Source organism: Elgaria multicarinata, chromosome 4 (genome assembly GCF_023053635.1).
Source record: "Elgaria multicarinata webbii isolate HBS135686 ecotype San Diego chromosome 4, rElgMul1.1.pri, whole genome shotgun sequence".
In the NCBI taxonomy this organism is placed as follows: Eukaryota; Metazoa; Chordata; class Lepidosauria; order Squamata; family Anguidae; genus Elgaria; species Elgaria multicarinata.
Window position 1 is genome coordinate 114774580 of NC_086174.1, and position 24982 is coordinate 114799561.

Sequence of the window (24982 nt, forward strand, 5' to 3'; positions counted from 1 at the left end):
TCAAAAATCTAATACTGGGTGGATGCATGCAAGGATTGTTGTTGCTGCTGCTGCTAAACGTGACCTCTTAGGACCTGCCTCCCCACTGAAATTTGGCAATGCCAATACTGAACATTGTGTTAAACTTGGATAATAGATTGCCCAGTGATTGAATGTGTATGTAAGCATCCACATGTGTTTTATTGGGAGAACATTGAAATTATTATTATTATTAATTTTAAAACCCCTTCTTAGAAAATAGAATAATTCAGATTTTTTTTATTTCAAAACTCTGCCAAATTCAAACTAACTAACAAATTAAAAAGCCAGCTATTAGGGGTGTGATCTGCTCCGATTAGGAGCGTAGAAGCAGTAGCGGATTGGCCTGCTCCGCCTTACCCAGAGGCGGAGTAGGAGCGGACCGCGGACCCCCTAGAAGCAAGGCGAAGAGAAGCGCCCATTTTTCGGAGCTCCTAGTTCAGGCGGAGCGCTCCGGTCGCCATCTTGAAAACATTTCGCCATAGGATTGCATTGCGGCAAATAATCGCGCATAACTAGGTTGTTTTTGAAGCTATCGTTCTAGAAATTCTTGTGCTCAGAGAGTCGTGGATGGGGGTCATTTTGAGACCACTCTCACCTCTCTGCGTTGTCTGGGTCGCGTGCTATATTTTTGTGAAAATCGGGTCAACCGCGCGGCTCAAACGGCGTTTTCGGCTTTTCGCCCATAGGATTGCATTGAGGGAAAGAATCGGGGATAACTGGGGGGGGGTTTAAGCTATCATTCTGAAAATTCTTGTGCACAGAGAGTCGTGGATGGGGGTCATTTTGAGACTACTCTCAACTTTCTGCATCGTACGGGTCGCGCGCTAGAAGTTTTTTAAAAATCGGCGGGAAAAATACCTTTTTCAAAGGGCTGAGGGGCAGAGTCAGCTCCCGGTCATGATGATCCCAAAGTTGGAGGAGGGCATAGGCAAAACGGGTAACTTGGGATTCTGGGAAACTTCTCTTTCTTCATCTGAATGGGCTTTTCCCCGTGTTTTTTTAACACAGTAGCCCCACCAAATGCACAAACACAACCTGAAATCATATACTAAGCCAAGAATAAGAGATAGAAACACAGCACTGCTCCCCACCCTAACCTTGGTGAACAACTGAATAGATGTGGTGCAAGGGGATGAGCTCCCCTAGGGCATCTCATCGTGGACGTGCCCCCACTCTCTCCTGCACTGGAAGGCCATTAGAGCCTTCCAAAGAGAGTAAAACGGTGGAGCAATGCCTATCATGAGTTGAAGTGAATGCTCACTTTTCAGTGGTGGAGCAATGCCTGTTATGAGTTGAAGTGAGCGTTTTACTTCTTCTCAGAGCTGTTGGTGGCTGTCTTGAACTGGCAGCTACTTCCCCCTCCCCCGGGCACGTCCCCCTATTGCTGGTAAAAGACAGATATAGCCTTTTTAAAAAAATTCTTCTTGCTGTTTATTGAGCAACACTGCTGCTTTTAATTCCACCCCTCCTTTGTTTATTTATTGATTTATTCCATTTTATATGCATTACTGGCTTATCCTTGGCTCACTTCCTTATGCGCCCAGAAATGCCAGCTGCATGCCTGCCTGCCTTCCCTCCCTCCTCCCCTGCCCACCTCGCAGGGATGTTGTGTGTGGGGTGCCCGATTTTCAAAAATTCGCCAAAAATCAGGGGATGATGGGATTGCTTTGAAACTTGGCGTGCGTGTGTATATCCCCATGAGGTGTCATGGTGCCAAACATGAGGTTTCTAACTTGAACAGAAAAAAAGTTGTATAATTTTTTAGCTTTCAATGCAAGCCTATGGGGGGGGAAACGGAGCTCCGGATCCGGATCCGGAGCTCCGGGCGGAGCGGAGCGGAAGTGGGCGGAGCGGGGGCGGGGCGGAGTGGCCCAATCCGGAAAATGGCGGATCTGCAAGTGAAGCGGAGCGGGGGGTCCGTGCACACCCCTACCAGCTATCGGATTTTTCTCTGAAATTGTTTGAAATATAGTTACTACCATGCTCTTTGTAAACACAATTTATGGGGGGCGGGATTGTATTGTTCCACATTAGTAAGGAGTAATAATTTTTTGTTGCCACAAAGCTGTCTGCCTGGGAATACGGTTAAATAAAAGAATAGTCAAGAAGATTTTATTTTAAAACGGGAACTCATCTTAAAGTTGCAGGTGCACCCTTGTATCATTATTACAGGATTCTGCTAGAGAAATGTTAGTGGCAAAGAACCAATGAAGAACCAATGAACCAATACACAAAATATCCCCCTCCCCCACCCCGCTCCCAAAGAAACCGCTGAAGAAAAGTGGTGGTAGACATTTTCCTTATTCATTGTGTCTTTTGCTACTGAGACTTGAAGGCTACAATTTGATCCCTTACCAATTACAAAAACATGTAAATAAAGGGAAATTGTTTTGTTGTGCGTTCATAAATAATTAAGAACTTCACAGCAGGCTTCCAAGATCTCCATGTTATCTGTTGGGAATGCCTTGTAATGGAGATATAGCTGCCATTGTTACCGTACCAGATTGCATTGCTATAAAGCAGAGCCCATTAAAGGAAATGGATAAGAATGCTAAACATATTGAAAGGAGGCATTTGTCTTCTGAGAGTTTCTTTTACTGCATGGATTCCCCATTGGTGTGCAATGTGCATTATTATTATTTTTGCACCCGCACAGGACACAAATGTGAGTTGTTGTAAAAAAAGACCAGCTCAAATGGTGTTTGAAAAGTCTGAGCATTCTTGTATTTTCTCTTTACTGCATCTTCAGTTTCATTCTCTACAGCATCCTCCGGTGCAATAATATTACCATGGGACCTGAAGATAATTCATATTTAAACAAAATATATACAACATTGTGTTTAATTATCAGAGGCAATGACACTTCAATATGATCATCTCTGATTATCTCAGTTTAGGAAACACTTTTTACAAAAATATTTTAAAAATGAGAAGTTTTTATTAAACCAGTGTGCTGGTTTAATAAAAACTCCTCATATTTATAGTTCACTCAAAAATTGAACTTTCGCGTTCTGAATTGATCTTCTAGGATGTTCAAACAGTTTCTCTTACACCTGCCTCACTAATCAGCCAGTGTAGGTTATGTTGATATAGCCAGCAACATTGTTTTGCGTTTTGGTGTTTGTGTCTTGGTACTGTGTTCCTCTTTAGGGGGTGGATGGGTAAAAGTGACGCAAACAGGACAGACCGCTATGCATACCCTCCCCCATAATGAGTCTAATGGACTTCAAATGGTCCTGCCAATTCCAGAAACTGCACAGAAATGCTGTTATGCAAGAACTGACCATAATCAAGGGAACTGTACATGCATCTCATGTAAAATGCTTGCCTAAATGAAGTGATTGATAAAAGCTAATGGGTTAAGCATTTTTTATTATGTAATTTGTATATGAGAAGAGTATCCATTCTTTGCTCTAGAGTCTAGACTCTAGAATGTGTTGAGGTTCCCCCCTCCCCAGCTCTCATTTTCTCTGTTTTGTTCACTTGGATGGATTCATCAGTCCCATACTATTAAAAATAGTACTAAAACACAAAATGCAGGCAGTACAATTACATGAAAACAGACATTAGGCGACACTAATTCCTGAGATCTAAATGAGCAGGAACCAAAAGATTAGGGCTGTTATATCATCACTTTAAACAAGGCGAACTTTTGCCCCAAGTCCTGAAGTGCAAGAGCAGCAAGTATCGGACTCTTGTATAACCTGCATAGTTCCTTCGCCTTCTGTCACAGAAAATGCAGGGAACCAGAAGCTGTGATTTGATGGTACAGTTCACCACTGGTGACAATGATTGTACTCTTTAACAAAGAAAAATATTGTGTCTGTGTGGTGGTTTTTTTAATGTTCTTGTTCTTAGTGAAGAAGTTGTAATGCTGTACTGCTTTCGTCGCCAGCTGAAGACCTTTTTATTCACTCAGTATTTTAACACTTAATTTTAACTTAAATTTAAATTTTACTGTTTTAACTCTGTATTTTAATCTTATATCAACTTTGCTGTGTGGTTTTATCCTGGTTGCGCTTTTTATATTGTATTTCGTAATTGTGTTTTAACCTGTTGGTTGTTTTACTGTGGTTTTAATTTTTGTGAACCGCCCAGAGAGCTTCGGCTATTGGGCGGTATAAAAATGTAATAAATAAATAAATAAATAAATAAATTGTAAAATGTGTATATGAAGAGATCCATTCCATATAGACAAAGGGTTGGCTCCACACATAGTCGTACTTCTAGTAGACTCACTGAAATCAGTGGAATTAAAGTTAGGGTAGGTCTGTTGAAATCAGTGGGACCTAACTTAAATTCCATTGATTTCAGTGGGTCTACTCAAAGTATGATTATGTCTAAATCCATCCTATTATGTTGGATGGCATTAGATGCAAGTCCTTAGGCTGCTATACCCACTTACCTGAGAGTAGTAAGGCCCAATGAACTTAGTGGGTCTTACTTCTGAGTAGACCTATTTAGAATTGCACTGTTTTAACCCTATATTAGAATCATTGCCAGCTGAGTTCATTGTAATCTGAGTTGTAGGTTGGGAACCACATTCACGTAGCTGGATCACACTGTACTTCGTTAAAGTGGGCAAAGAGCAAATGACAGACTTACTACCCATACTAGAATTGCCAAACCCCACAGAGGCTTGATGCAGGGATGAGGAAAAAGCCACACCATCCTCCTGAGCCACATAGGACAACTTTTCGGTCATTGCTGGAGGAGCTTGTGCTCCAGCGGCCCAGTCACGGTTCCTGCAGCATCTCATGCATCACACCTTTGCGGGTTCATCTTTAGTTCTATATTGCTGGTTATTCTCACCCCCTAACAGGAGTGTTCCTTCTCAGAGTTCCAGCCAACCATGTTGGATGCCATTAGACAAACAACCCAATTCACTGACCAACTTCAGTTCCCCAATTTTATTTTATTTTCCTTTTAATACCCCTCATTCCATGAGTCCTGTTGACCACCGAATGTGTTCAGTCCTCAATGGGCCATTGTTGTTGTTTTCATTTACAAAATTACATACCTAGGGAGTTCTCAAAATATGTAGAAACCACCATTTTATTTGGAAGGCAGCCCCATTTTGATTAGTGAACACCAGAATTTGCTATTTGTTAGGGGTGTGCACGGACCCCCCGCTCCGCTTCACTTCCAGATCCAAGGTTTGCGGATCGGGCTGCTTCGCTCCGCCCCCGCTCTGCCCATGCCCGCTCCGCTCCGCTGCGGAGCTCCAGATCAGAGCTCCGTTTCCCCCCCATAGGCTTGCATTAAGCTTAAAAAGTATACAACTTTTTTTCTGTGAAAGTTAGAAACCTCACGTTTGGCACCATGACACCTCATGGAGGTAAACACACACACGCCCAGACTCAAGGCAGTCCCATCATCCCCTGAATTTTGGGGAATTTATGAAAATTGGGCACCCCATTCACACCCCTTTCCATAGCTCCGTCAATTTGCACGTTAAAAACCTCAAACTCGCCACCATGATAGCTTATCCAGGGATACACACGCATGCCCAGACTCAAGGCAGTCCCATCATCCCCTGTTTTTTGGCGGGGCTTAAACCTGCAGACATCTCAATGGGGCCATTTCAAAGGAAATCCCAACATGCCATGAATTGGGGAGTAGAGATAAACCTATATGAATCTTCTTCCACACTTGAAAAATGGATTTGGAACTTCCAAAACTCCAAGTGAGCGCAGGAAGGACTTCTCCCCTGAGTCAAAGCCAGACACACACAACATCCCTGCGAGGCGGGCAGGGGAGGAGAGAGGGAAGGCAGGCAGGCAGCAGACATTTCTGGGGGCACAAGGAAGTGAGCCAAGGATAGTTTCAAAGCCAGTAATGCATATAAAATGGAATAAATAAATAAATAAATAAATAAACAAAGGAGGGGTGGAATTAAAAGCAGCAGTGTTGCTGAATAAACAACAAGAAGAACTTTTTTTTTAAAAGGCTATATCTGTCTTTTACCAGCAATAGGGGGATGTGCCCAGGGGAGGGGGAAGCAGCTGCCAGTTCAACTCATGAAAGCCATTGCTTCACCACGAGAGCTGAGGAGTAGAACTCTCACTTCAACTCATGTACATTGATGGTGCTATATAAATAAATAAATAAATAAATAATAATAATAATAATAATAATAATAATAATAATGATAGGCATTGCTCCACCGGGTTACTCTCTTTGGAGGGCTCTGATTGCCCTCCAAGTACAGGAGAGAGTGGGGGCACATCCACATGGGATGCCCTAGGGGAGCTCATCCCCTTGCACCACATCTTTTCAGTTGTTCCCCAAAGTTAGGGTGGGTAGCAGTGCTGTGTTTCTATCTCTTATTATTGGCTTAGTATATGATTTCAGGTTGTGTTTGTGCATTTGGTGGGGCTACTGTTTTAAAAAACACTGGGAAAAGTCTGTTCAGACTAAGAAAGAGAAGTTCCCAGAATCCCAAGTTACCCATTTTGCCTATCCCCTCCTCCAACTTTGGGATCATGTGATCATGACCGGGAGTTGACTCTGCCCCTCAGCCCTTCGGAAAAGGTATTTTCCCACCGGTTTTTAAAAAAATTATAGCACACGAACCGCAGCACGCAGAGAGCTGAGAGTAGTCTCAAAATGACCCCCATCCACGACTCTCCAAGCACAAGAATTTTCAGAAAGATAACTTCAAAAACAACACAGTTATCCCCTTTTCTTTTCCACAATGCAATCCTATGGGCGAAATGTTTCAAGATGGCGATCGGATCGGACCGCGGAAACCGGAGCGCTCCGAAAATGGGCGCTTCTCTTCGCCTTGATTCTAGGGGTCCGCGGTCCGCTTCTACTCTGCCTCTGGGCAAGGCGGAGCAGGCCAATTCGCTCCTGCTTCTGCGCTTCTAATCGGAGCGGAGCACATGCCTACTATTTGTATATGTAATGAAGGTCATAATATGTAGATTTCTGCAACACTTTGCTTGCTAAAATAGCTTGTACATGATAAGACTAGAGAGAAACAGCTATTCAGCCCTAAAAGGAAAGGATTAACTCAGTAATTCAAAAATAAATGTTTGATAAAATTGTGTACTTTGCTTTGTTTTGTCAAATCATTTCATTGATTCATTAGCACATTTAATTGGGAGTAAGTCTGACTGAATTCAATGGGGCTTACTTCTGAACAGACATGCATACATGCATAGTAGGATTACAGTGTTAATCTCTGATCCCCACCACCCCAACAAACACACACACACACACACACACACACACACAAACACGGCAGCCTTTTAAACTTTTCAGTATGCTGCTATTATTATTACTATTATTATTAATTCAGTTTATACCCTGCCTATATACAGAATACTCTAGGTGACATACAAAGTTAAAACAATTTTAAAAAGATAAAAACAATCATTAAAATACCATAGGTATTATAAAAATGTTTTTAAAAAACAATTTAAACGGTAAAACAATCAATAAAACCATACAAGAATGTAAGCCTATGCGGCAGGGTCTTGCTATTTACTGTTTTACTCTGTACAGCACCATGTACATTGATGGTGCTATAATAATAATAATAATAATAATAATAATAATAATAATAATAATAACAACAACAACAACAACAACATAAAAAGAATACATAATGTTCAGCAATAGGATTCTAAAAAGGGAAGGCCTGCCAGAATAATGGAGTCTTTAATGTCTCCTTAAAGACATTCAAAAAGCCATTGGGCGCATTTCAACAGGCAGGTCATTCCACAGCTCAGGGGCGGCAAAGGAAGAAACCATCTTCAGGATTTTGCAAGGCATTCTTATTTTTAAAAAGGAGGCTATAGAAATTGTATTATTGACGCAAGCCATTTTCACAAACGAAATATAACTGCAGTCAGGAAGGTTAAATCAAACTAGAACCTGAAACAAGAGAAGAAAAACAGTCAAAATCTGTGCCATTTTCAGAGAATTAAAACACTGGCTTTAGGGGAATCAGAGACAATTTTGGTCCAAAATGAGTGACCTCTGGGTGATTTATTGAAACTGATTCTTCTACCAAAATGTGAATTTGGCATGAACAGTTTCCTAGGTGGTTTATTGTAAAGGGCACAGAAATGGCATAGAGTTTGTCCAAAGGCAGACTAGAAAGATAGGAATGAAATAAAAAGGAGAAAGCAAATCAGCCACTGCTCAGGATGATGGGCAACAAAATAGGCATGGGAGATTTGCTTTGTAAAAGAAAATGTATTTTATGCTGTACAGAATAGAAATGAAATGCATCATGCACAGTTTAAGTGACTGCATGGATTAACATAGCACTATGCTATCACCAGCATTGAAAAGGGTATACTTTCCACTATTGGCTGGTTCTAGTATGCAGTCTCCCCACACAAAGTAGGGAAGGTGCTTTTTTCTTTTTCTTTCCTTCCCCCCGCCCCCCAATTGCCAAATCACATGGAAACATGCCTAGGAGGCCTTTATTTGACTGCTGAAATGAATAAAGCAGCCCTGGGTATGAATATTGGGGAATATATTCACCAAAGGAATTGTTTGCTAGAAGAGGGTGGTTGTTGTTGTTTTTGATTGGACTGAGTAATAAATGAGTAATAAATGAGTAATAAATGAGTAACGCCCTTTATAAAAGTAGAGTGACCTTGATGGGACCTTGATTCCAGAAGTTAAGAGGTGGGAAAGCAATTGCTCCCCCCCCCCCAAATACTAGCACAATGCAGCAAGCATATTTATTAAAAAAGAAATTGTATTTTGAAAAGAGATAAGGAAAAACTCTTCCCTATAAATATTTTGCCTAATTTCTCAAAGTTTAAGTTGATTGTTAAATAGTTTATATGCTTCCCCCCCCCCCATCTATAACCCACGGTTCTTCCAGTCAAATTATGTCGTAAGTATGACACAGCTATAATTTAGATACATAGTGTGCCAGTGCCCCCTGCAGCTTGGATATGTTAACTTAATGATTTGTGGAGAGCAAATGCTTTTCATTTTTCTGTACCTGTCAAGATACATGTGATGTAAATGTTTTTTGGATCTACTTGTCTAATTTTATAACAAATGATCTGAGTACTAGTAATGGTTGTCAGCTCATTATTTAAAAGCCAGAAGAGCAAAGGTAAGATGGACAATGTATTTTTGAATTTATTTATTTAAGAAAGCAAAGGTATCTACTAGAGACATGACTTTATATTTAAAACCAGGGGTTCTCTGCATGCAAAGCGTGTGTTCTGTCACTGAACTACAGACTTTCTCGACAGATATATGTATGAAGAGGGACTGTAGTTTAGTGGTAGAGCTCATACATTGCATTCGGATATCCCAGGTTCAAACCTTGACATCTCTATTAAAAAGCTCTTTGGTATCAGAGCTGAAAAAGACTGCAGAAATGGGGCAGCATTGGACTGGATGGAATAATGATTGGACTCATGGTAAAACAGTTTCATAGATTTGTCTGGATTTGCTGAAAACAACAGCAACAACACTGTTTCAGTCCCATTAAGATTATGTGCACCAATGCATTTCATATGTACCATACATTTCTATGTGGAACAATATCCAACTTTCTCTCTCTTTGGGTGTATGTGCTACTGAAGCTACCCACCAGTCTGAAAACGCAGATTGTCTGTGGTTTTAAAAGGACAGATTGTCTGTGGTTTTAATAGGACAGTTTGTCTCTTCAGAAGTGTGAATGTTTGAACCCTCTAGTTGCATGTGTTGTTCTTCCTCCTTTCCTCCATCCCACCTCTCAAATTCATAAATGTTGGCACAGTGTGACTGTATAAAATGAATCACCAATGCAGAAAACATGCTTCTCCTCTCCCTATATAAACTCACCATGATGTCCTACCATGGTGTACCTAGATCTTCTGGTACTTTTTTAGGGGTGGGGGGGCAGGGGCTTTACAAATATGAAACAGGAACAGTTCATAATACCAAAAAAACCCTTAAACTTTAATTCACATCTTTGTTCTGTTCGATCCCAGAGTGGTGAGAATTTCAAGCAATCCAAAATGGGGACATGAACTTTGATGACTCAGATCCAAAGAAAGAAGATTTTTTGTTCATTCTGTGCAAGACTTCATCAGAATGTGATGTCCCAAACAATTTGGCACAGTGACTAGTCTACACATTGTACTTCTATCACTAATTTGTTCCGAAGGGAAGAAAAGCAATCTACAAAAGCATTTAGAAGTTTAGCCAAAAGGATATAAGACCCTTGTAAGAATGGATGCACGGTGATATCATGTAATAATACTTCATGTGTCTTTAACTTCAAAAACTTCCTTGCTTTTATTAATAAGAGATGACAAGTAGTGCCTCAGGCAAATATAGCTCACCTTGGGTGGCAGGATATGGAATGAGGATTGAGGCCAACTGGCATTAAATGCAGCACCAATTGATCAGTTGGCAGATTGCCTAAAATGGAACTATTTGAAGTGGGCTGCTGGAATTAAGCAATTTAAAATAATTGTCTCTCTAAATAGACCTATTCAATTTCAGTGCATTATTAACACTAGAGTTATTTCATTGCCATTTATTCTGCAGTCACAAGTTAAACCTGCCTTTCTCAATCTGATTTTTAATCTGGAAAATGGAATATTGTTTGAGCTAAATTGGAGCTGCTGAGAAGGTAGCACTGATAGAGGAGGGCATCCCTAGTACCAAATTTGCAACCCAGCATTATCTAAATTGATCTTTTCAGAATTGTCCAATATACGCAGTTAAGTAGGACACAACCAATTTAGGAAAGGCAAATATATATTGTTGCTGATCCATATCCTTTCATACGTACATGGGTCCAGTTTATTAATTGGCTATGAATTTGTCAATGCAATGACTCAGTTTGCAATTACTGCAGCAATCTGTGCACCAAGGGGGCAGAGGAAATACATAACTTTTCACTTTGGAAAGATTAATTTCTATATAAAGATATGCCAGAAATAACACTGCTCTCTGGTAGGAAAGTCCTTCTCCCTATCCCTTAAATGTGGAGACAATATAGTTTCTCAGTAGTAAGGAAAATGTGCTCAGCATCTGCTCAGAGGCACGTTCATCTACTGCGTTCCTCTTACTTAGTATGTTCCATGGCTGAACACTGGCACAAATACTATTATTGGCCAAATGAAAAATATATCCAGCTACATGTGTACTTCTGTCCTTCCCCTGGCTGGCTGGGATTGACTATGGGGTTAATTACATGAGGCTTTTATTGCATGTTCATGATTGGTCACTTACAGAAGTTTGCAGGTCCTTTACACAACATTGTTAACCTTCAAGTATCTCCAGCACTTTTTGAGCTTTATCTCATTTTTTTTTAAAAAAAATCAGGAAACACCTGATGAGAAGGCTTCAAAGTGCAATTCTTTTCTATGAAATTCTGGAGTTGTGCTATAACTGAAGTGCCATCTAGTGGCTGTAAAATTAAACATATAGAAAGGTATGGCCCAAATCAAAACACATTCCCACCCGTGTAAAAAGCCAATCTTATTCCCACAAAAAATCTGGAAGCAGAAGCCCCTCTAAAGATGCAGGATTTTAGCCTCGTATGGTGAAGACCTATATGTTGCTGCTGGGGTTTCCCCCATCCCCTGGTTTTAGGAATGCTGACATTATTATATTCTGTGTTTTTCTTAATGTTGCTAATGATTTATGTATTATTAGAAAACATTACTTTAAGGCTATTAGCCATCTTGGAAACTTCTGTAAGCCAAAAAAAGGGGAATTAAAAATGTAATAAATAAATGGGTGGCAAGTTATTCAAACCTTGAAATATGATTTCAGAAGTTGCCTCCATACCGGTCCTCTTTCCCTTTTGAGATGAAAAAGAGAAGTGTTGTGGAGCTGAACCTGCTAATTGGTCCAGCTTTTTCTGGTCTAGTTCCTAAACTGCTTTGTATGTTACGTCCTCTTTGTTCCTCCTCTCTTAAGGAGAAAGCCTTGACATGCCATTGCATCAACATTTCCTGGTAAGTGAATCTTAGGGTTCAAGCTGCCATGACGGCATAGGGGTAAACTCATAGAGAGATGGTCATTTTTATAGCTTTCACTTTTGTGGAGAGTTGGGAAATCCAGGACTTTCTTGTTTGGCTCTAACCTAGAAGCAACTGACCCCTCAATCAGTTATAGTTGCCACATGCTACCGTTTCCTCCCCATTTATGTTACAGCTGATGTACAATGCTACCGGATGGCTCATTTGTGCAAATGCACCCAAATATTCTTTGTTGCCATTGGAGACCTCCAGTAATTTGTTTACCAGCCACAATTATATCCCTCTATACCTCATCCCTTCAACTCGAAGTCTTCAACATGACTAGGCAGAATTATCTGAGTCAACATCACTGTGACTGTGGAAAAGATTGCCTTGCTTACATCTGATCACTGTGTCCAACCAATATGCTAGATATGACCAACCAATATGTCAGTTTCAACACAAAAGGCCATGAAAATGGTCATCCGGTGTCCGTTGAGGGCCTCTAATAATGTCTGTCCGTTCCTTCTCCATGGAGCTGTTTATTGTTGGTCGAAGTCCCCCTCCTGGTGACATGACATGTAAGTGGGCAGCATTAGGAGTACTAACAGCAGCTGTTTGGAGCAAATGGGTTGTAAAGCACTGCTCCAGTGAAAAAGTATTTGGAACCGTTTTTGTCCTATAGCAGACAGGACAAAGAGAATTACAAACCAAGCTATGCTCGTCCTATGGGGGCCACACTTATATGGTTCATTAGCTGAATGAAGAATTCTGGCAATTATTACTCTCTGTGGATAGGCAGAGTTATCGGGCACAAATGGCTGTAAAAGAAGGCTTTTCCCCACCATAAGCTTTAATTAAAATTGCGTAGAAACTTTCACTATTAAGCAGAAGTTACAAATGTGAAATGTCAGCCTGATCTGAAGTCAATGGAGCTTACTGCCAGGTAAGTCTGCTTGGACTGCAGCCTAAGGCAGATTTAAAAAGAGAGAGAGACAGAGACAGAGAGAAGAGCTTAAAAGTTGCAAACCATATACAAATGCATAATGATGTTTACCATTGATGATTGGTGGTCAAAAAACTCAGAGGAGCACAGAAATTGTGACTGCTCATCAATTCCAGTATCAAATGCAAAATTTGAGCAGAAAGAACTGCCTGTTTAATTTTTAAGAACTTTTAGAAATCTCTGCATCATGAGTGCCGGATCGTTCCTACATTAACACAAGTAAAGAGGTCCATCTATTGGGCAGTACAGAAATGTAATAATGTAAACCAATAAATAAAAAATAAATAAACGATGTAGAGTGAAATCAGTATAGTATATGTAGACACCAGCAAAATTTGTGCAGGTTTCTTATGCTGTCGTTGCTGTTGTCCACCAATTACAGCAGATATGGGGCTATCCAATTTTATTGTCGCAATAAGTGGCAATACGTAGATAGGTTGGGCTGAGATGACAATCAGCTCAAGGATGCCCAGTTAACTTCACAGCTGGCCAGGGATTTGAAACTGAGCCTTACATTCAATCTACTAGTCCACAATAGCTCCCTATTATGCTTTAGATCCATTTTTTTCTGGTTGGGGGCAAAAGGTGGAATAATAATAATAATAATAATAATAATAATAATAATAATAATAATAATAGTAGTAGTAGTAGTAGTAGTAGTAGTAGTAATGTATACGTTGGAACCTTTGCTGTGAAGTCTTGTCACTTAAATTAAATGCATGTTCCACTAACAGGGCTGGCCCTACCATGAAGCTGGAGGATGAGGATGCAGGTGACGGAATATGGAAGAGCAGTGCTCTCCCAACTCCAAATCGTCTGCTAGATGTAGAAGTTCCTGAAACAGACCAGACTAATAGAGCTCAACCCAACTCTAACTCTTTTACTCTCTTGAGAAACTGAGATATCATCTGCTGGGTCATCAACAAGGTGATAATTCAGCCCAAAGAGAAAACAAAAAGGAGACATAAGCATTCCTAAGATGGGGCTGAGGATCTTTTTTTCCTACTAGGGTGGGAGTTTCTTCAGTTTCCCATTGCTGATTCCACTTCAGGAAATCCTAAGCTGTCCAAGTATGGAACCAACAGGCTAAGCATTATCTTACCGTAGACCAGGGGTGAGCAACTTGTGGCCCTCCAGGTGTTTTGGCCTACAACTCCCATTATCTCTTGCTATTGGTTATGCTGGATTGGGCTGATGGGAGTTATAGGCCAAAACATCTGTAGGGCAACAAGTTCCCTACTCCTACCCTAGGCAGAGGTCACCTTGTCACTAGGGGTGGATGAATCTGTACAGTTTGATTCCACTCGGTTTCTCATTTTTCCAACATTAAGTTAGCTCTATATCAGTTTGTGTCTGCAGGAAAATGTACATGTATTCTCATGCCCATTTCTCCTAATATATGCATTTTGTATGCTTTTTCCTAAATATTCACATTTCCCCCCAAGTGATTTCCCTATTACACACATTCTTTGTACAATTTTTTTTAACTGCATTGCAAAATTTGGAAAACTGATAGTATCACCATATAACTGTGTTCAGTTTGTGTGTAACTTCAGTAAGTGCAGATTTGTTAACTTCAACTTAACGTGTAAACCTTCCCCCTCCCCCCCAACCATCCCTACTTGTTACACTGGGAAATCTTACACACTATATGGAATGGGATGATTACTGCAGGTGGGACGGTTATATTTTTGAATGCTTTTGTATGTAACGCACACACCCCGTCAAAAAACAAAATCCAGAACTCCCTGCATTTAGTAAGCTAGCACCTTGGCAAAAGGCTGTGCTAAACCTTTCTCCCTGCTGTGTTACTTTTCTACATGTAGGGAGGATTTTTATTTTATTTTTTAAAAAATGAAGAGCAGTTAAAAACGCAGCCCTCCACCTGCACGTTGAAGTGGTCCAGTACAAGAATTCTGCGAACTCACAGAACTACCTCATTCTGCATAACTTGTAGAACATCTCTGTTTCCCTAGAATGGCGATGAATGGTATTGAGTATCTCTGCTCTGTTCTCCTGTCAGTGGAACACACCAGTGAACTGTCAAAAGTCTTACCTGGAGATGTGGCACCATTACCGTACAAAACATCCACTTGATTTCTTTCATTTCCATAACTCAGGAAGTTCTGTGGTACTTGGGTTTGACAGGGTATATTTTGAGAGATTTGTTCCAAGTCTCTCACTTATTTACCTCTGGAAGAAGAGTAATGCATCTGCCTGTTCAGAGGACTTGAAAGGTATCTGCCCTCAATTTTCTACATGGAATTACATGAAGGAGCACTTTGTTGTTCATGACATGTTAAACCTGAAGGTATGAGGACACTGTACTGTAACAGTCTGATCAGTGGTGTTAGTTACATCGCTAGATTGGCTATGATTGATGAACCTGCTGTAATCTAGCTACCTGAACAAGATTTTCTTTAGCATGCATTAATTTTCCTCCCAATAGCTGTAGGACTAAGTGCCAGATTTTCTTACATAAATTTTATGCTGGTTACAGAAGCCAAATTTCCATCAGCTAGAAACACAGATTACAAGCATCTGTTCGTGTGATTACAAATTTGATATAAAGTGGATTTTTTCATTCTGTAAGCGATTCGTAGAGAGGCTCTGTGGAATGCCAAAGCTCCACTTTTCTCTCCGGTACAGCTGTTGTATGTCACTTATTTTAAGAAATGGGAAGATGTTATCACTGATGTAAACAGTCATCAGCCATTTTATGCTGAGTTTTAAATTCCCCAGGGCCTAATTTTAGGCTTTTGGTAAATTGATACTGTTCTCTGTGTCTCCGGCTACACAAATTCACTGTCTGAAATTACAGTGTTCAAGCCCCAAATCCCAGGCCTATGTAAAATACTAGCAACACATCTGTGCTTAATTCTTAATGATTGCTGGGCACTGTTGTTGTTGTTGTTGTTGTTGTTGTTGTTGTTGTTGTTGTTATTATTATTATTATTATTATTTATTGCATTTTTATACCGCCCAATAGCCGAAGCTCCCTGGGCGGTTCACAAAAACTAAAACAATTCAAAGTGTAAAACAAACAGTATAAAAACATGAGATAAAATACACATTAAAACGAATTAAAACATACCATACACGATTAAAACATCCTGAAAACATTCTAAAATTTCACTGGATAGGCCTGCCAGAATAGATCAGTCTTTATTGCTTTTTTAAATTCTAAAAGACTGTCAAGTTGACGAATCTCCTCCGGCAGGCCATTCCACAGTCTGGGAGCAGTTATCTACTGAAATATAATCTGCAGCAAATCTCCTAAATTGTCCAGATATTTTGTTCAAGGTAAATATTCAACACTATTCTTTGGAGGATAGTAGTACAGTTACAACCATATGAACCTGCCCGACTTTTAAGTTTGTCTTCTGTATCCCTTCTCTCTCTGCCCCCTCTGGCAAGTTTTTACTATCAGAGAGACAGCTTTTTCAGGCAGTAGTGCCTCAGCTTGAGAATAACCTCCCCAGACAGATCCAGGAGGTAGCCCTCATTGATGTTTCATCCTGTTTCATCAGGAAGAAAACAGATGTTTCTGTGCAAAGTGTCACAACTCCTTTCTGTGCAAGGGTAGACATCCGTAGGGTGACTCCGGTAGGGTGCGTAGGGGTTGCTACTTGTCTCCTGGATCTCTTGGAACACCCATACCCAGATCTATAGTGGTTGATTGCTCCACTTGCCTCATCATAATTTTTGTGAACCGCCCAGAGAGCTTCAGCTATTGGGCAGTATAAAAATGAAATGTTTATTTATTTATTTATTTATTTATTACATTTCTATACCGCCCAATAGCCGGAGCTCTCTGGGCGGTTCACAAAAATTAAAAACATTCAAAGTATAAAACAACAGTATAAAATCATAATATAAAATACAATATAAAAGCTCAACCAGATAAAAACAGCAGCAATGCAAGATTTCAAATTTAAAACACCAAGTTAAAATTTATTTATAGACTGTTAAAATGCTGGGAGAATAAAAAGGTCTTCACCTGGCGTCTAAAAGCATATAATGTAGCATATAATATAATAAATAAATAAATCCACAAGGAGCTTGGGCTGTGAAGAAAACTGACCTCTGAACCCCTATTCCCTCATTCTCCTGTACATATATGGAAGGTGTAGAATGGAATTATGCTGCCCCCACAATTCGCTACATATGCAATGGAAGTGTGAAGGAGGTTCTACTTTCATATAGCCCCTTTTCACACGTCCACTGAATATTTGGTGGTCGGGGCAGCAACCATGGTCCCACTCCTCTAGGGTGACCATATGGAAAGCAGAATAGGGCTCCTGCAGCTTTAACTGTTGTGACGAAGAGGGAATTTCAGCAGGTGTCGTTTGTATGCATGTAGCACCTGGTGAAAATCCCTCTTCATAACAATGGTAAAGCTACTGGATACAAAGCGGGCGGGGCTCCTGCAGCTTTAACTGTTGTGATGAAGAGGGAGTTTCACCAGGTGCTGCATGCATACAAATGGCTCCTGCTGAAATTCCTTTTTCTATACAACTGTTAAAGATACAGGAGCCCTGTCCTCCTTTTTATATGGTCACCCTACACTCTTCTCTTCTGGCATTTCAGTATACATGGGAATGGGTGAGTAGGGCTTGCATTACCCAAATTGAACTGCCCTGGCAGGCAATCCTGGGTATGTTCCTGCAGCATAGGTCAACATTTTGTTTTCCATTAAAATGGTTAATAAAGATGTGATCACAGCTTTATCCTGTTTCCTCCTTCGTATTTCATTTCATGCCTACAATAGCAGTCCTAGCATATGATCCCCTAACTAAAAACTTCAAATATGGAACAAGATACAGTTCACTTCCAGCTATTTTAGCCTATTCTTATGCATGGTTATTGGGAAGTAAATTCCACTTAATCTGATGTGGCTTTCTTCCAAGTAAGTGCTCACAGGATTTTAGCTGTTGCTTTTTATTTATTATTAACGTTTCTGCTACAATAGTTCACAAAGCAGCAGAATGGAATAATTTTAGTCTTGCAGAATTGCATAAAACAGAGAAGAAAGAAAATCTGTATTATTGCTTGAATATTTTTTTAACCTTGCTAAAAGTCCAATCAATATTTTTTTTTTACTATGCATTGCTGAAGCTTCCAACACCTCAATTACTAAATGACTTTTAAATGTTTCCTAGCTCTTTATTCAAATAAGCATTTTAGTTAAACTGTTTGGAGTCAGGAGTATTACTTATTCATAGCAGTTGAAATGAATTCTGAATGCACTTGCAGATGTTTGCTCCATTAATGAGCTTGCACAAGCATTTTCCCTTGATAAAGGATTAACCAAAAGGAGGGCTGGAAGGAACGTTAGTATATCAGCAATTGGGCGCCATTTAGAAGAAAGACTCTGAGAGCTGTAGACCCATAGCTAGCAAGTTAGAAAGCAATCAACAAAACCAAACAAGGCCAGTATCCTGTTGTTGTCTACCTCAAACTAGTCTCCTTTAGGTTCGGAATGATAGGATTGGGGGGAAACAAACTTTATCCTTGTGAGATGACGATGGTGATGCTGGGGACTGGTAGATGAGGTTTGCATTCTCGTAGAGCCTCCTGAATCCAGTATTGCTCATGCTAAATTCCCAGGTGGATTCTCTTAGAGCTTCATCAGCTGGGGGAAATCATGGTTCCCTACCGTCGCTTCTCTGTCCTCGCTTCTGTCGCACAATACTTCCTCTTTCTCAATTGAGAAGAAAGAAGTAAACAAAGGGCATGGCTAGACAAGGGGGTTGGAGGGGGATGATCTCACGATATGATGATCTTGAGATCCTCCCCCTCAGTCTACATGTGGCATGTGATGTCCCAGGAGGAAGGGGATGTGGTGGCCGCCATTTTTGTTTGTTTGTTTAATCAAAGAAGAACACAGGAGCGCTCCTGCGCAAAATGTAATTTTTTTAAAGAAAAAAACCTACTCCCACTCCCCCAACTCCCCAAGAGCACAGAGCTCCTGAGGAGCTCTGTGCCCCATGCCCGGTTCCTGGCTCCTTGCAGTTTCTCGCGAGAAACCAGGATGAAAACGGGATGCCCGGCCACATGTCCCACAGTCTTGGGATCATCCCAGGACTGCGGAAAAAGTTGGGATTAAAGGGTAGGGCGATATCCCGGGAAAAGGGAGGGATGATCCCTCCCTGCTCCTAGGATCCCCTGTGCATCATTTGGACACACAAGGACGATCCTGGGGTGATCCCCGGGATATCGCCCCGTCTAGCCATGCCCAAAGACCATGTGGCCCTTTCAAGGGGTGTTTTTATTGCACTGCTTCACCTGCACACAGCAGGAGATCACAACAAGTTCCATTTCTAAAAATAAATTTGACTTTTTGGAGTCTTTTTTGTCATGGAAAGAAGGCCAGAAAAAGCAAGAGATGCATGGTAGGTGGAAGGCACTATGAATAAGACACACACACACCAAAATCCGTGAGTGCCCAGCAATGAGCATGCTGTAAAATGCTCGTCTGATGATCAGGTTACTCCCTTATACCATTATTACCACCAGAGCTTTGGTAGCAGTTGCTTTTAGTAGCATAACTATTATAAGATTACTGCTCTCTGATTTCTTATCTATCTTGCAAGTGTATTTACATGTTTTAATTATTCTACAATGTGTCGGGATATACTGTAAACTACTCTGAATGTTTATCAGAAAGGCAAGTACAGAAGTTTAAAACTAAACAAAAAGTCTACTGTTGATTGTGCTTATATGGCTGATCTATCATTATGCACACTTACTTGCAAGTAATTACTATTGTGTTCCGTGGGACATAATGCCAAGTAAACATGCATAGGAATGGGCTATGTATAGCACATTGCTTTCATGTCTCTGAGAGAGGCACATTCTCTTGTGAAATGACCACCACTTTTTCAGCAAACAGTTTTCCTCCAGGGTGTGTGAGTATGACAAAACATCATATCACTAAATGGAATCAATACCCCTTGTCTATAATGCAGTAGATGATGAAACTTCTTTTAAACTGTGTAGTTTCATTCAAGGTCTGAATCTGCTGAAGACATCTGGATTTATGCAAGTGTTCCATGTGTTTTGCTTTGATAAGGCCAGCTCAGAGCTATTGTATTTCTGGTTAGCTATCCTGCATGACATTTGTAATAAAGTCTTCATAATCAACCAGATTAGTTTGCATGCATAAAATAGATTAGTTTGCATGCATAAAAAATGTTCATACTGGAATCTGGCAGTTACAGCAGAGCTGCATTTACAACTTGTATTTTCAAATTTGATGGAAATCCTTGAGCTTCTGTTCAAGAAAACCAGTGATGTTCCCAGGGATTCAAGAGGAAAGCAAAATATGTGTCCAATATCAAAGGGCTCATCTACACAAGCAGGTATTCCACTAGGAAAGCAGTATGAAAGCGGTATATAAAAGGCAGGAGCCACACTACTGCTTTATAGTGGTACTGAAGTGCACTGACAACTGTTGGGAGCCATGACACATACCATATACAACTTTCATAGTGTTATATCCTGCTTGGTGTAGATGTGTCATGGACCCCAACACTTGTCAGTGCACTTCATTGTCACTATAAAGCAGTAGTGTGGCTTACATACCGCTTTCATACTGCTTTCGTAGTGGAATATCCTGCTTGGTGTAGATGAGCCCAAATCCTCTTAAATGAAAATAACATTGAAAATGTGTCGCTACGCAGGTGAGTCAGGGCTGGAGAGTTTGTATCCTCTTGAGATGCTTTGGCCTACAACTCCCATCAGCCCTAGCCAGCATAACCATTGGAAAGGGATATTGGGAGTTGCAGGTCGAAACATCTGGGAGGCCACAAGTTGCCCACCCCAGTTGTACATGACTGCTTGGGCCACTGCAAAATATGCCTCTTCCATTTTTATAATAAACTGCAAAAATTCATATATCAACTGAATGAAAAGGTATTCATCCTCTATCATATATAACCTATTAAAGTTTCCTCTATCTGTGCATTAGCAGCTCGTGAACTATAAAGCATTGTATAGTGCTCTGTTTACTCATTGCAGAGGCCCACAAAGAGTTAGAATAAAGGAACAACTGTGCTTTTGGGTCCTAGGTATGAACACTCTGGTTGCAATCCTTTGCATAATGTGCTAGGGACTAAGGGTGCTTCCAGATGGAGGGCTCCTATGCCGTAGATCGCTGCAGGCAAGGCTGAACAGGTAACTGAACACACAGGGCCTGAAAGGTGGCTCGTACTTCCTGGTATGGCAAGGCAGGAGGGACAATACACTTCACTAGGATTGATAAGAGGAAGGAGACGAAGCAAGAGGAACTTTTTAGGAAGGTATACAATTTAAAGTAAGTCTCTGGGCAACAGTATCGGGATGGATGGAATCCAGTGTTTCTCTGGCTACTTTAGGACGGGGAGAAAGTGTTTCCTGGTTGGTTCCATTTTCTCCCTTTCTCCCTGTGGTCTCAGGCCTAATCTACACCAAGCAGGATATTGCACTATGAAAATGGTATGAAAGCAGTATATAAAAGGCAGGATCCACACCAACAGGATATAGCACTATGAAAGCAGTATGCAAGTGGAATATGGTATGTGTCAATGGCCCCCAACAGTTGTCAGTGCACTTCAATACCGCTATAAAGCAGTAGTGTAGCTCCTGCCTTTTATATAGTGCTTTCATACCACTTTCATAGTGCTATATCCTGCTTGGTGTAGATTAGGCCTCAGTTTCTATCTCTTCACTCCTCCAGGCTCTATCCGCCAAGCGTTTAACTGCACACTTGTTACTGGGCACTCACGGATTGCTCACATGACGTCATCTGCTTCTCGCACATTTTCCACCCCTTCTGGCCTTCGTTGCACTGCAAAAAACCTTAGAAAAAGTCCAGTTGCTGCTCTCTTCTACCAGACTGAATGGGACTAATTGTTTCCTGTTTTCAGGAAGCGATGTCGGAGCGATGACAGAGATGTGATGGGGCTCTTCTATCTTAAAATCTTCTCTGAGGTTTTCCTGCACACAAAAATAAATTTTAAAAAATGAACTACCTAAATATACTTGCTGGGCCTTTCCACCCTTTTATTGCAATGATTTGAAATAATCATTTCCTCTCACCAGCATCACTACCCAAGCAGTTTGTGTTGCTGATCAAATGACCTGCTTCTGCGTTGTTTATTGGAAAGGGATAAGAAACCTGTAGTGTGCGTTTTTCAATGAAAAGGTTGTTTGGTGATCAGTGAGTGTGGGAAGGCAGAAACTAGACAGCTGAGAAGTTAAAAGCCAGAATTTAGTGTGTGTTTATTTGTTTTGTTTATAAATAATTGTAGCAAGAATTTTGAAAGCTCTGTGCTTCCACCTCTTCTCCAGGAGTAATGCTGTCCAGTCGGCAGAATTTAAAGCACCGTTTCACTCTCTGCTTATATGACATGATTTGCCAGTGAGATAAAAAGAGAGATCGTAATTATGTAGTTGGAAATAACAGCAAAAGGGGAATGTGTCCTTGGCTAGAAAATGAGAAGCATACTGTCAAACAGATATTTAAAAGACTAAGGGGCATATCTGATACCTATACTCTTTCAGAGTGCAAGCAAAGGTTTATATGAGGGTGTAACAGCCTGCCGAGAAACTTACTGGGTTTCACTTTAACTGGGAAAACCTTGTGCCATAGAGGCTTGTGACAAGCATAAATTCAATAGATACAGCCTTGTCCTTTTTATCTCCATGATGTGGCATGCTCGACCTGGTGGATATCTGCCTGACATAAGCCTCTGATGTTTTTAACACTGTGTATAGCTTGTTTTCTAGAGGGTATGATGCTTTTAGAACATTGAAATGAACAGGACTCTATAAGTTATACACCTTTAAACCCTGTACAACTGGTTAAAAAACAACAACAGGTGAAATCTCTTAGCACCACAACTCCACTTGTTTTATATGAGGCATTTCGGGACCAGAGAAAAGAAAGGGAAGATGTGGTTGCAGAAATTAGCAATTGATGTCACACTATCACCTTCTAGGTAAGGAGATGGAATAGAGGGAAGAAGCACAGGAGGCTTTGTGTTGAGATATAACTGTTTCAAATAAATGCATAAAATTGTGTCCCACAGGTTTCCTGTATCTGAAGAAACATCAACAGTTTCTGGGGTGCCTGAAGCACTCAACTCAGCTTTGCCTTCACCGACTCAGCCAGCGTTATTGTCAGTCTGCCAAGAGAATCTGTGCTCTAATGGAGGAACTTGCCATCATATTAATCTTCCTGGCGGTGTGGCTTCATTTCAGTGCGACTGTCCTCTACATTTCACTGGGCGTTTCTGTGAAAAAGGTAATTGGACTCCACTTTTTGCCTTGCTTTTCAGCTTAGAAAGACTTGCAGTTCTTTTGCTGATTCCATTACCAATCATTCCTAGAACATGTGGAGGAGGTTCTCTGGCTTTTTGTAGAAATATGGCTGTGTAAAGCTACCATATGACTTTGACCATGCACATCAGCTTCTGTAGCTAATGTTATTTCTAATGGTTTTATTCTTGTAAAACCACAACTGTGGTTGCCTAACCTATATTATTGGTTCAAACACACCTCTACACCCACCCCCAGCTTGAAACAATGTCAGGAGGGTTGGGGGGGGGGGCTCTCTTCATTTGGAGAGCTCTATGAGCATACTGTCAAGTTTCCAAGCCCTCCAACTGTGATGTGAGACATTAAAGAGGTCTGCCAAGTAATCCACAAAACTTTATTCAACAAATAAACATCTCTTCACACCTGAAGAGCGGGTAAACACTAGGAAGTTTCCTCTAGGCTAAAACTTGGTTGACTAAGCTAGACTATTGTCCTTTCAACAAAAGGGAAGGTTTTTTTTCCCTGAGCCACTTTTACTTCTGGGAGGATTCCTCTGAAGAAGCCTTTGGTGAGAAGCTAGCTGAGCTGATTGCTTCTCACCTCTCCACCCATCTAACTTTGCAGCGGACTCTGGGATTGGTCAACTCTGAAGTCCCTTCCCCCTCTGAGGAAAGCTAAGTTCCCACAGATTCTGAGTTGTTAGCATTTTCTCTGATAAAGTCCGGTGAAGATTCATCCCTGGCTCCTGAAGAGCCTGGGAGAATCTCTCCTACTGACCCACCCCGCTTCCTGTGTTGGCGGCTGGTACGTTTCTAGTCCTGTTTCTTCTGGTTCAGAATCTGATTCCAATTGATAGCCTGAAACTCCTTCCCCTACACTAAGGGGAACAGGCCTGATCATGACACATACATCAGTATATGTATAGAGAGCCTTTCCCCATGCCATCTGGATGCATGGATGACCTCATGTGCAGAGTAAAGCAACCTTTACTGTGATCCAGTAAAGTAATTTGAGGAGCCTTTCCTGGTCATTAGAGATTGCTGTGGACAAGAGAGACGCCCTGTTTAGATAACTTCATGGGTAGAGGTGGTAGGAAGATTCTGCTCTATTTCTTTCCTTTGCAAAATGGATAACGTGTTACAAGTATGTCTTGTTGTTTTGGGCTACCCCAGTCTAACATAGCTATTATTTTGGACTAAGACAGATTCTAGTCTAGGGGCTGGCACTGCATGTTGAGAAAACAGTTGCAGCTCTGCAAATCCTGTCTCTCTGTTTACCTTGAAGGAGGCAACCAGAAAAATGGGGAAATCAAAGGGAACTTTCTGTCCTTTCGTGAATTGCAGGTCATAATAGACATTAGACTATTCCATACTAGAATACTGGATTGAGACAAGCAGGGATCAATTGAATTCTTGCTGGTTCTCTAGAGAAAGAGGGAGAGGAGTTTTGCCTCCCCAAACTTCTGTCAATTGTGGAGTCAGAATGCAAGGTAAAAGGTACTTTCTCCAATTTCAGTTCTATTTACTATGGTTTACTGCATGAAGCTGTTCTTGGTCCAAAAGGAACATTACAGTATGCTGACTGGGTCCCTGTCTATATGGCCTATTTACCCTGAAGTGATTCCGCAGTGGCACTGTGTTGGTTATTTGACGCAGCAGCCAGCTCGCAGCCACCATGGCACTTTCCCCCAAAACTGTGCCTTAAAAAA

General features: G+C 40.9%; 1 protein-coding gene across 1 annotated transcript in view; it reads left to right on the forward strand.

Moving 5' to 3' along the window:
* LOC134398220 (protein eyes shut homolog) overlaps positions 1-24982 on the forward strand; it is a 614610-nt gene that overhangs the window by 392204 nt on the left and 197424 nt on the right. Inside the window, exon 24 of the mRNA XM_063125472.1 lies at positions 23046-23260. Coding sequence (XP_062981542.1) covers positions 23046-23260 — 215 coding nt within the window. The remainder of the gene's footprint in view (positions 1-23045; positions 23261-24982) is intronic.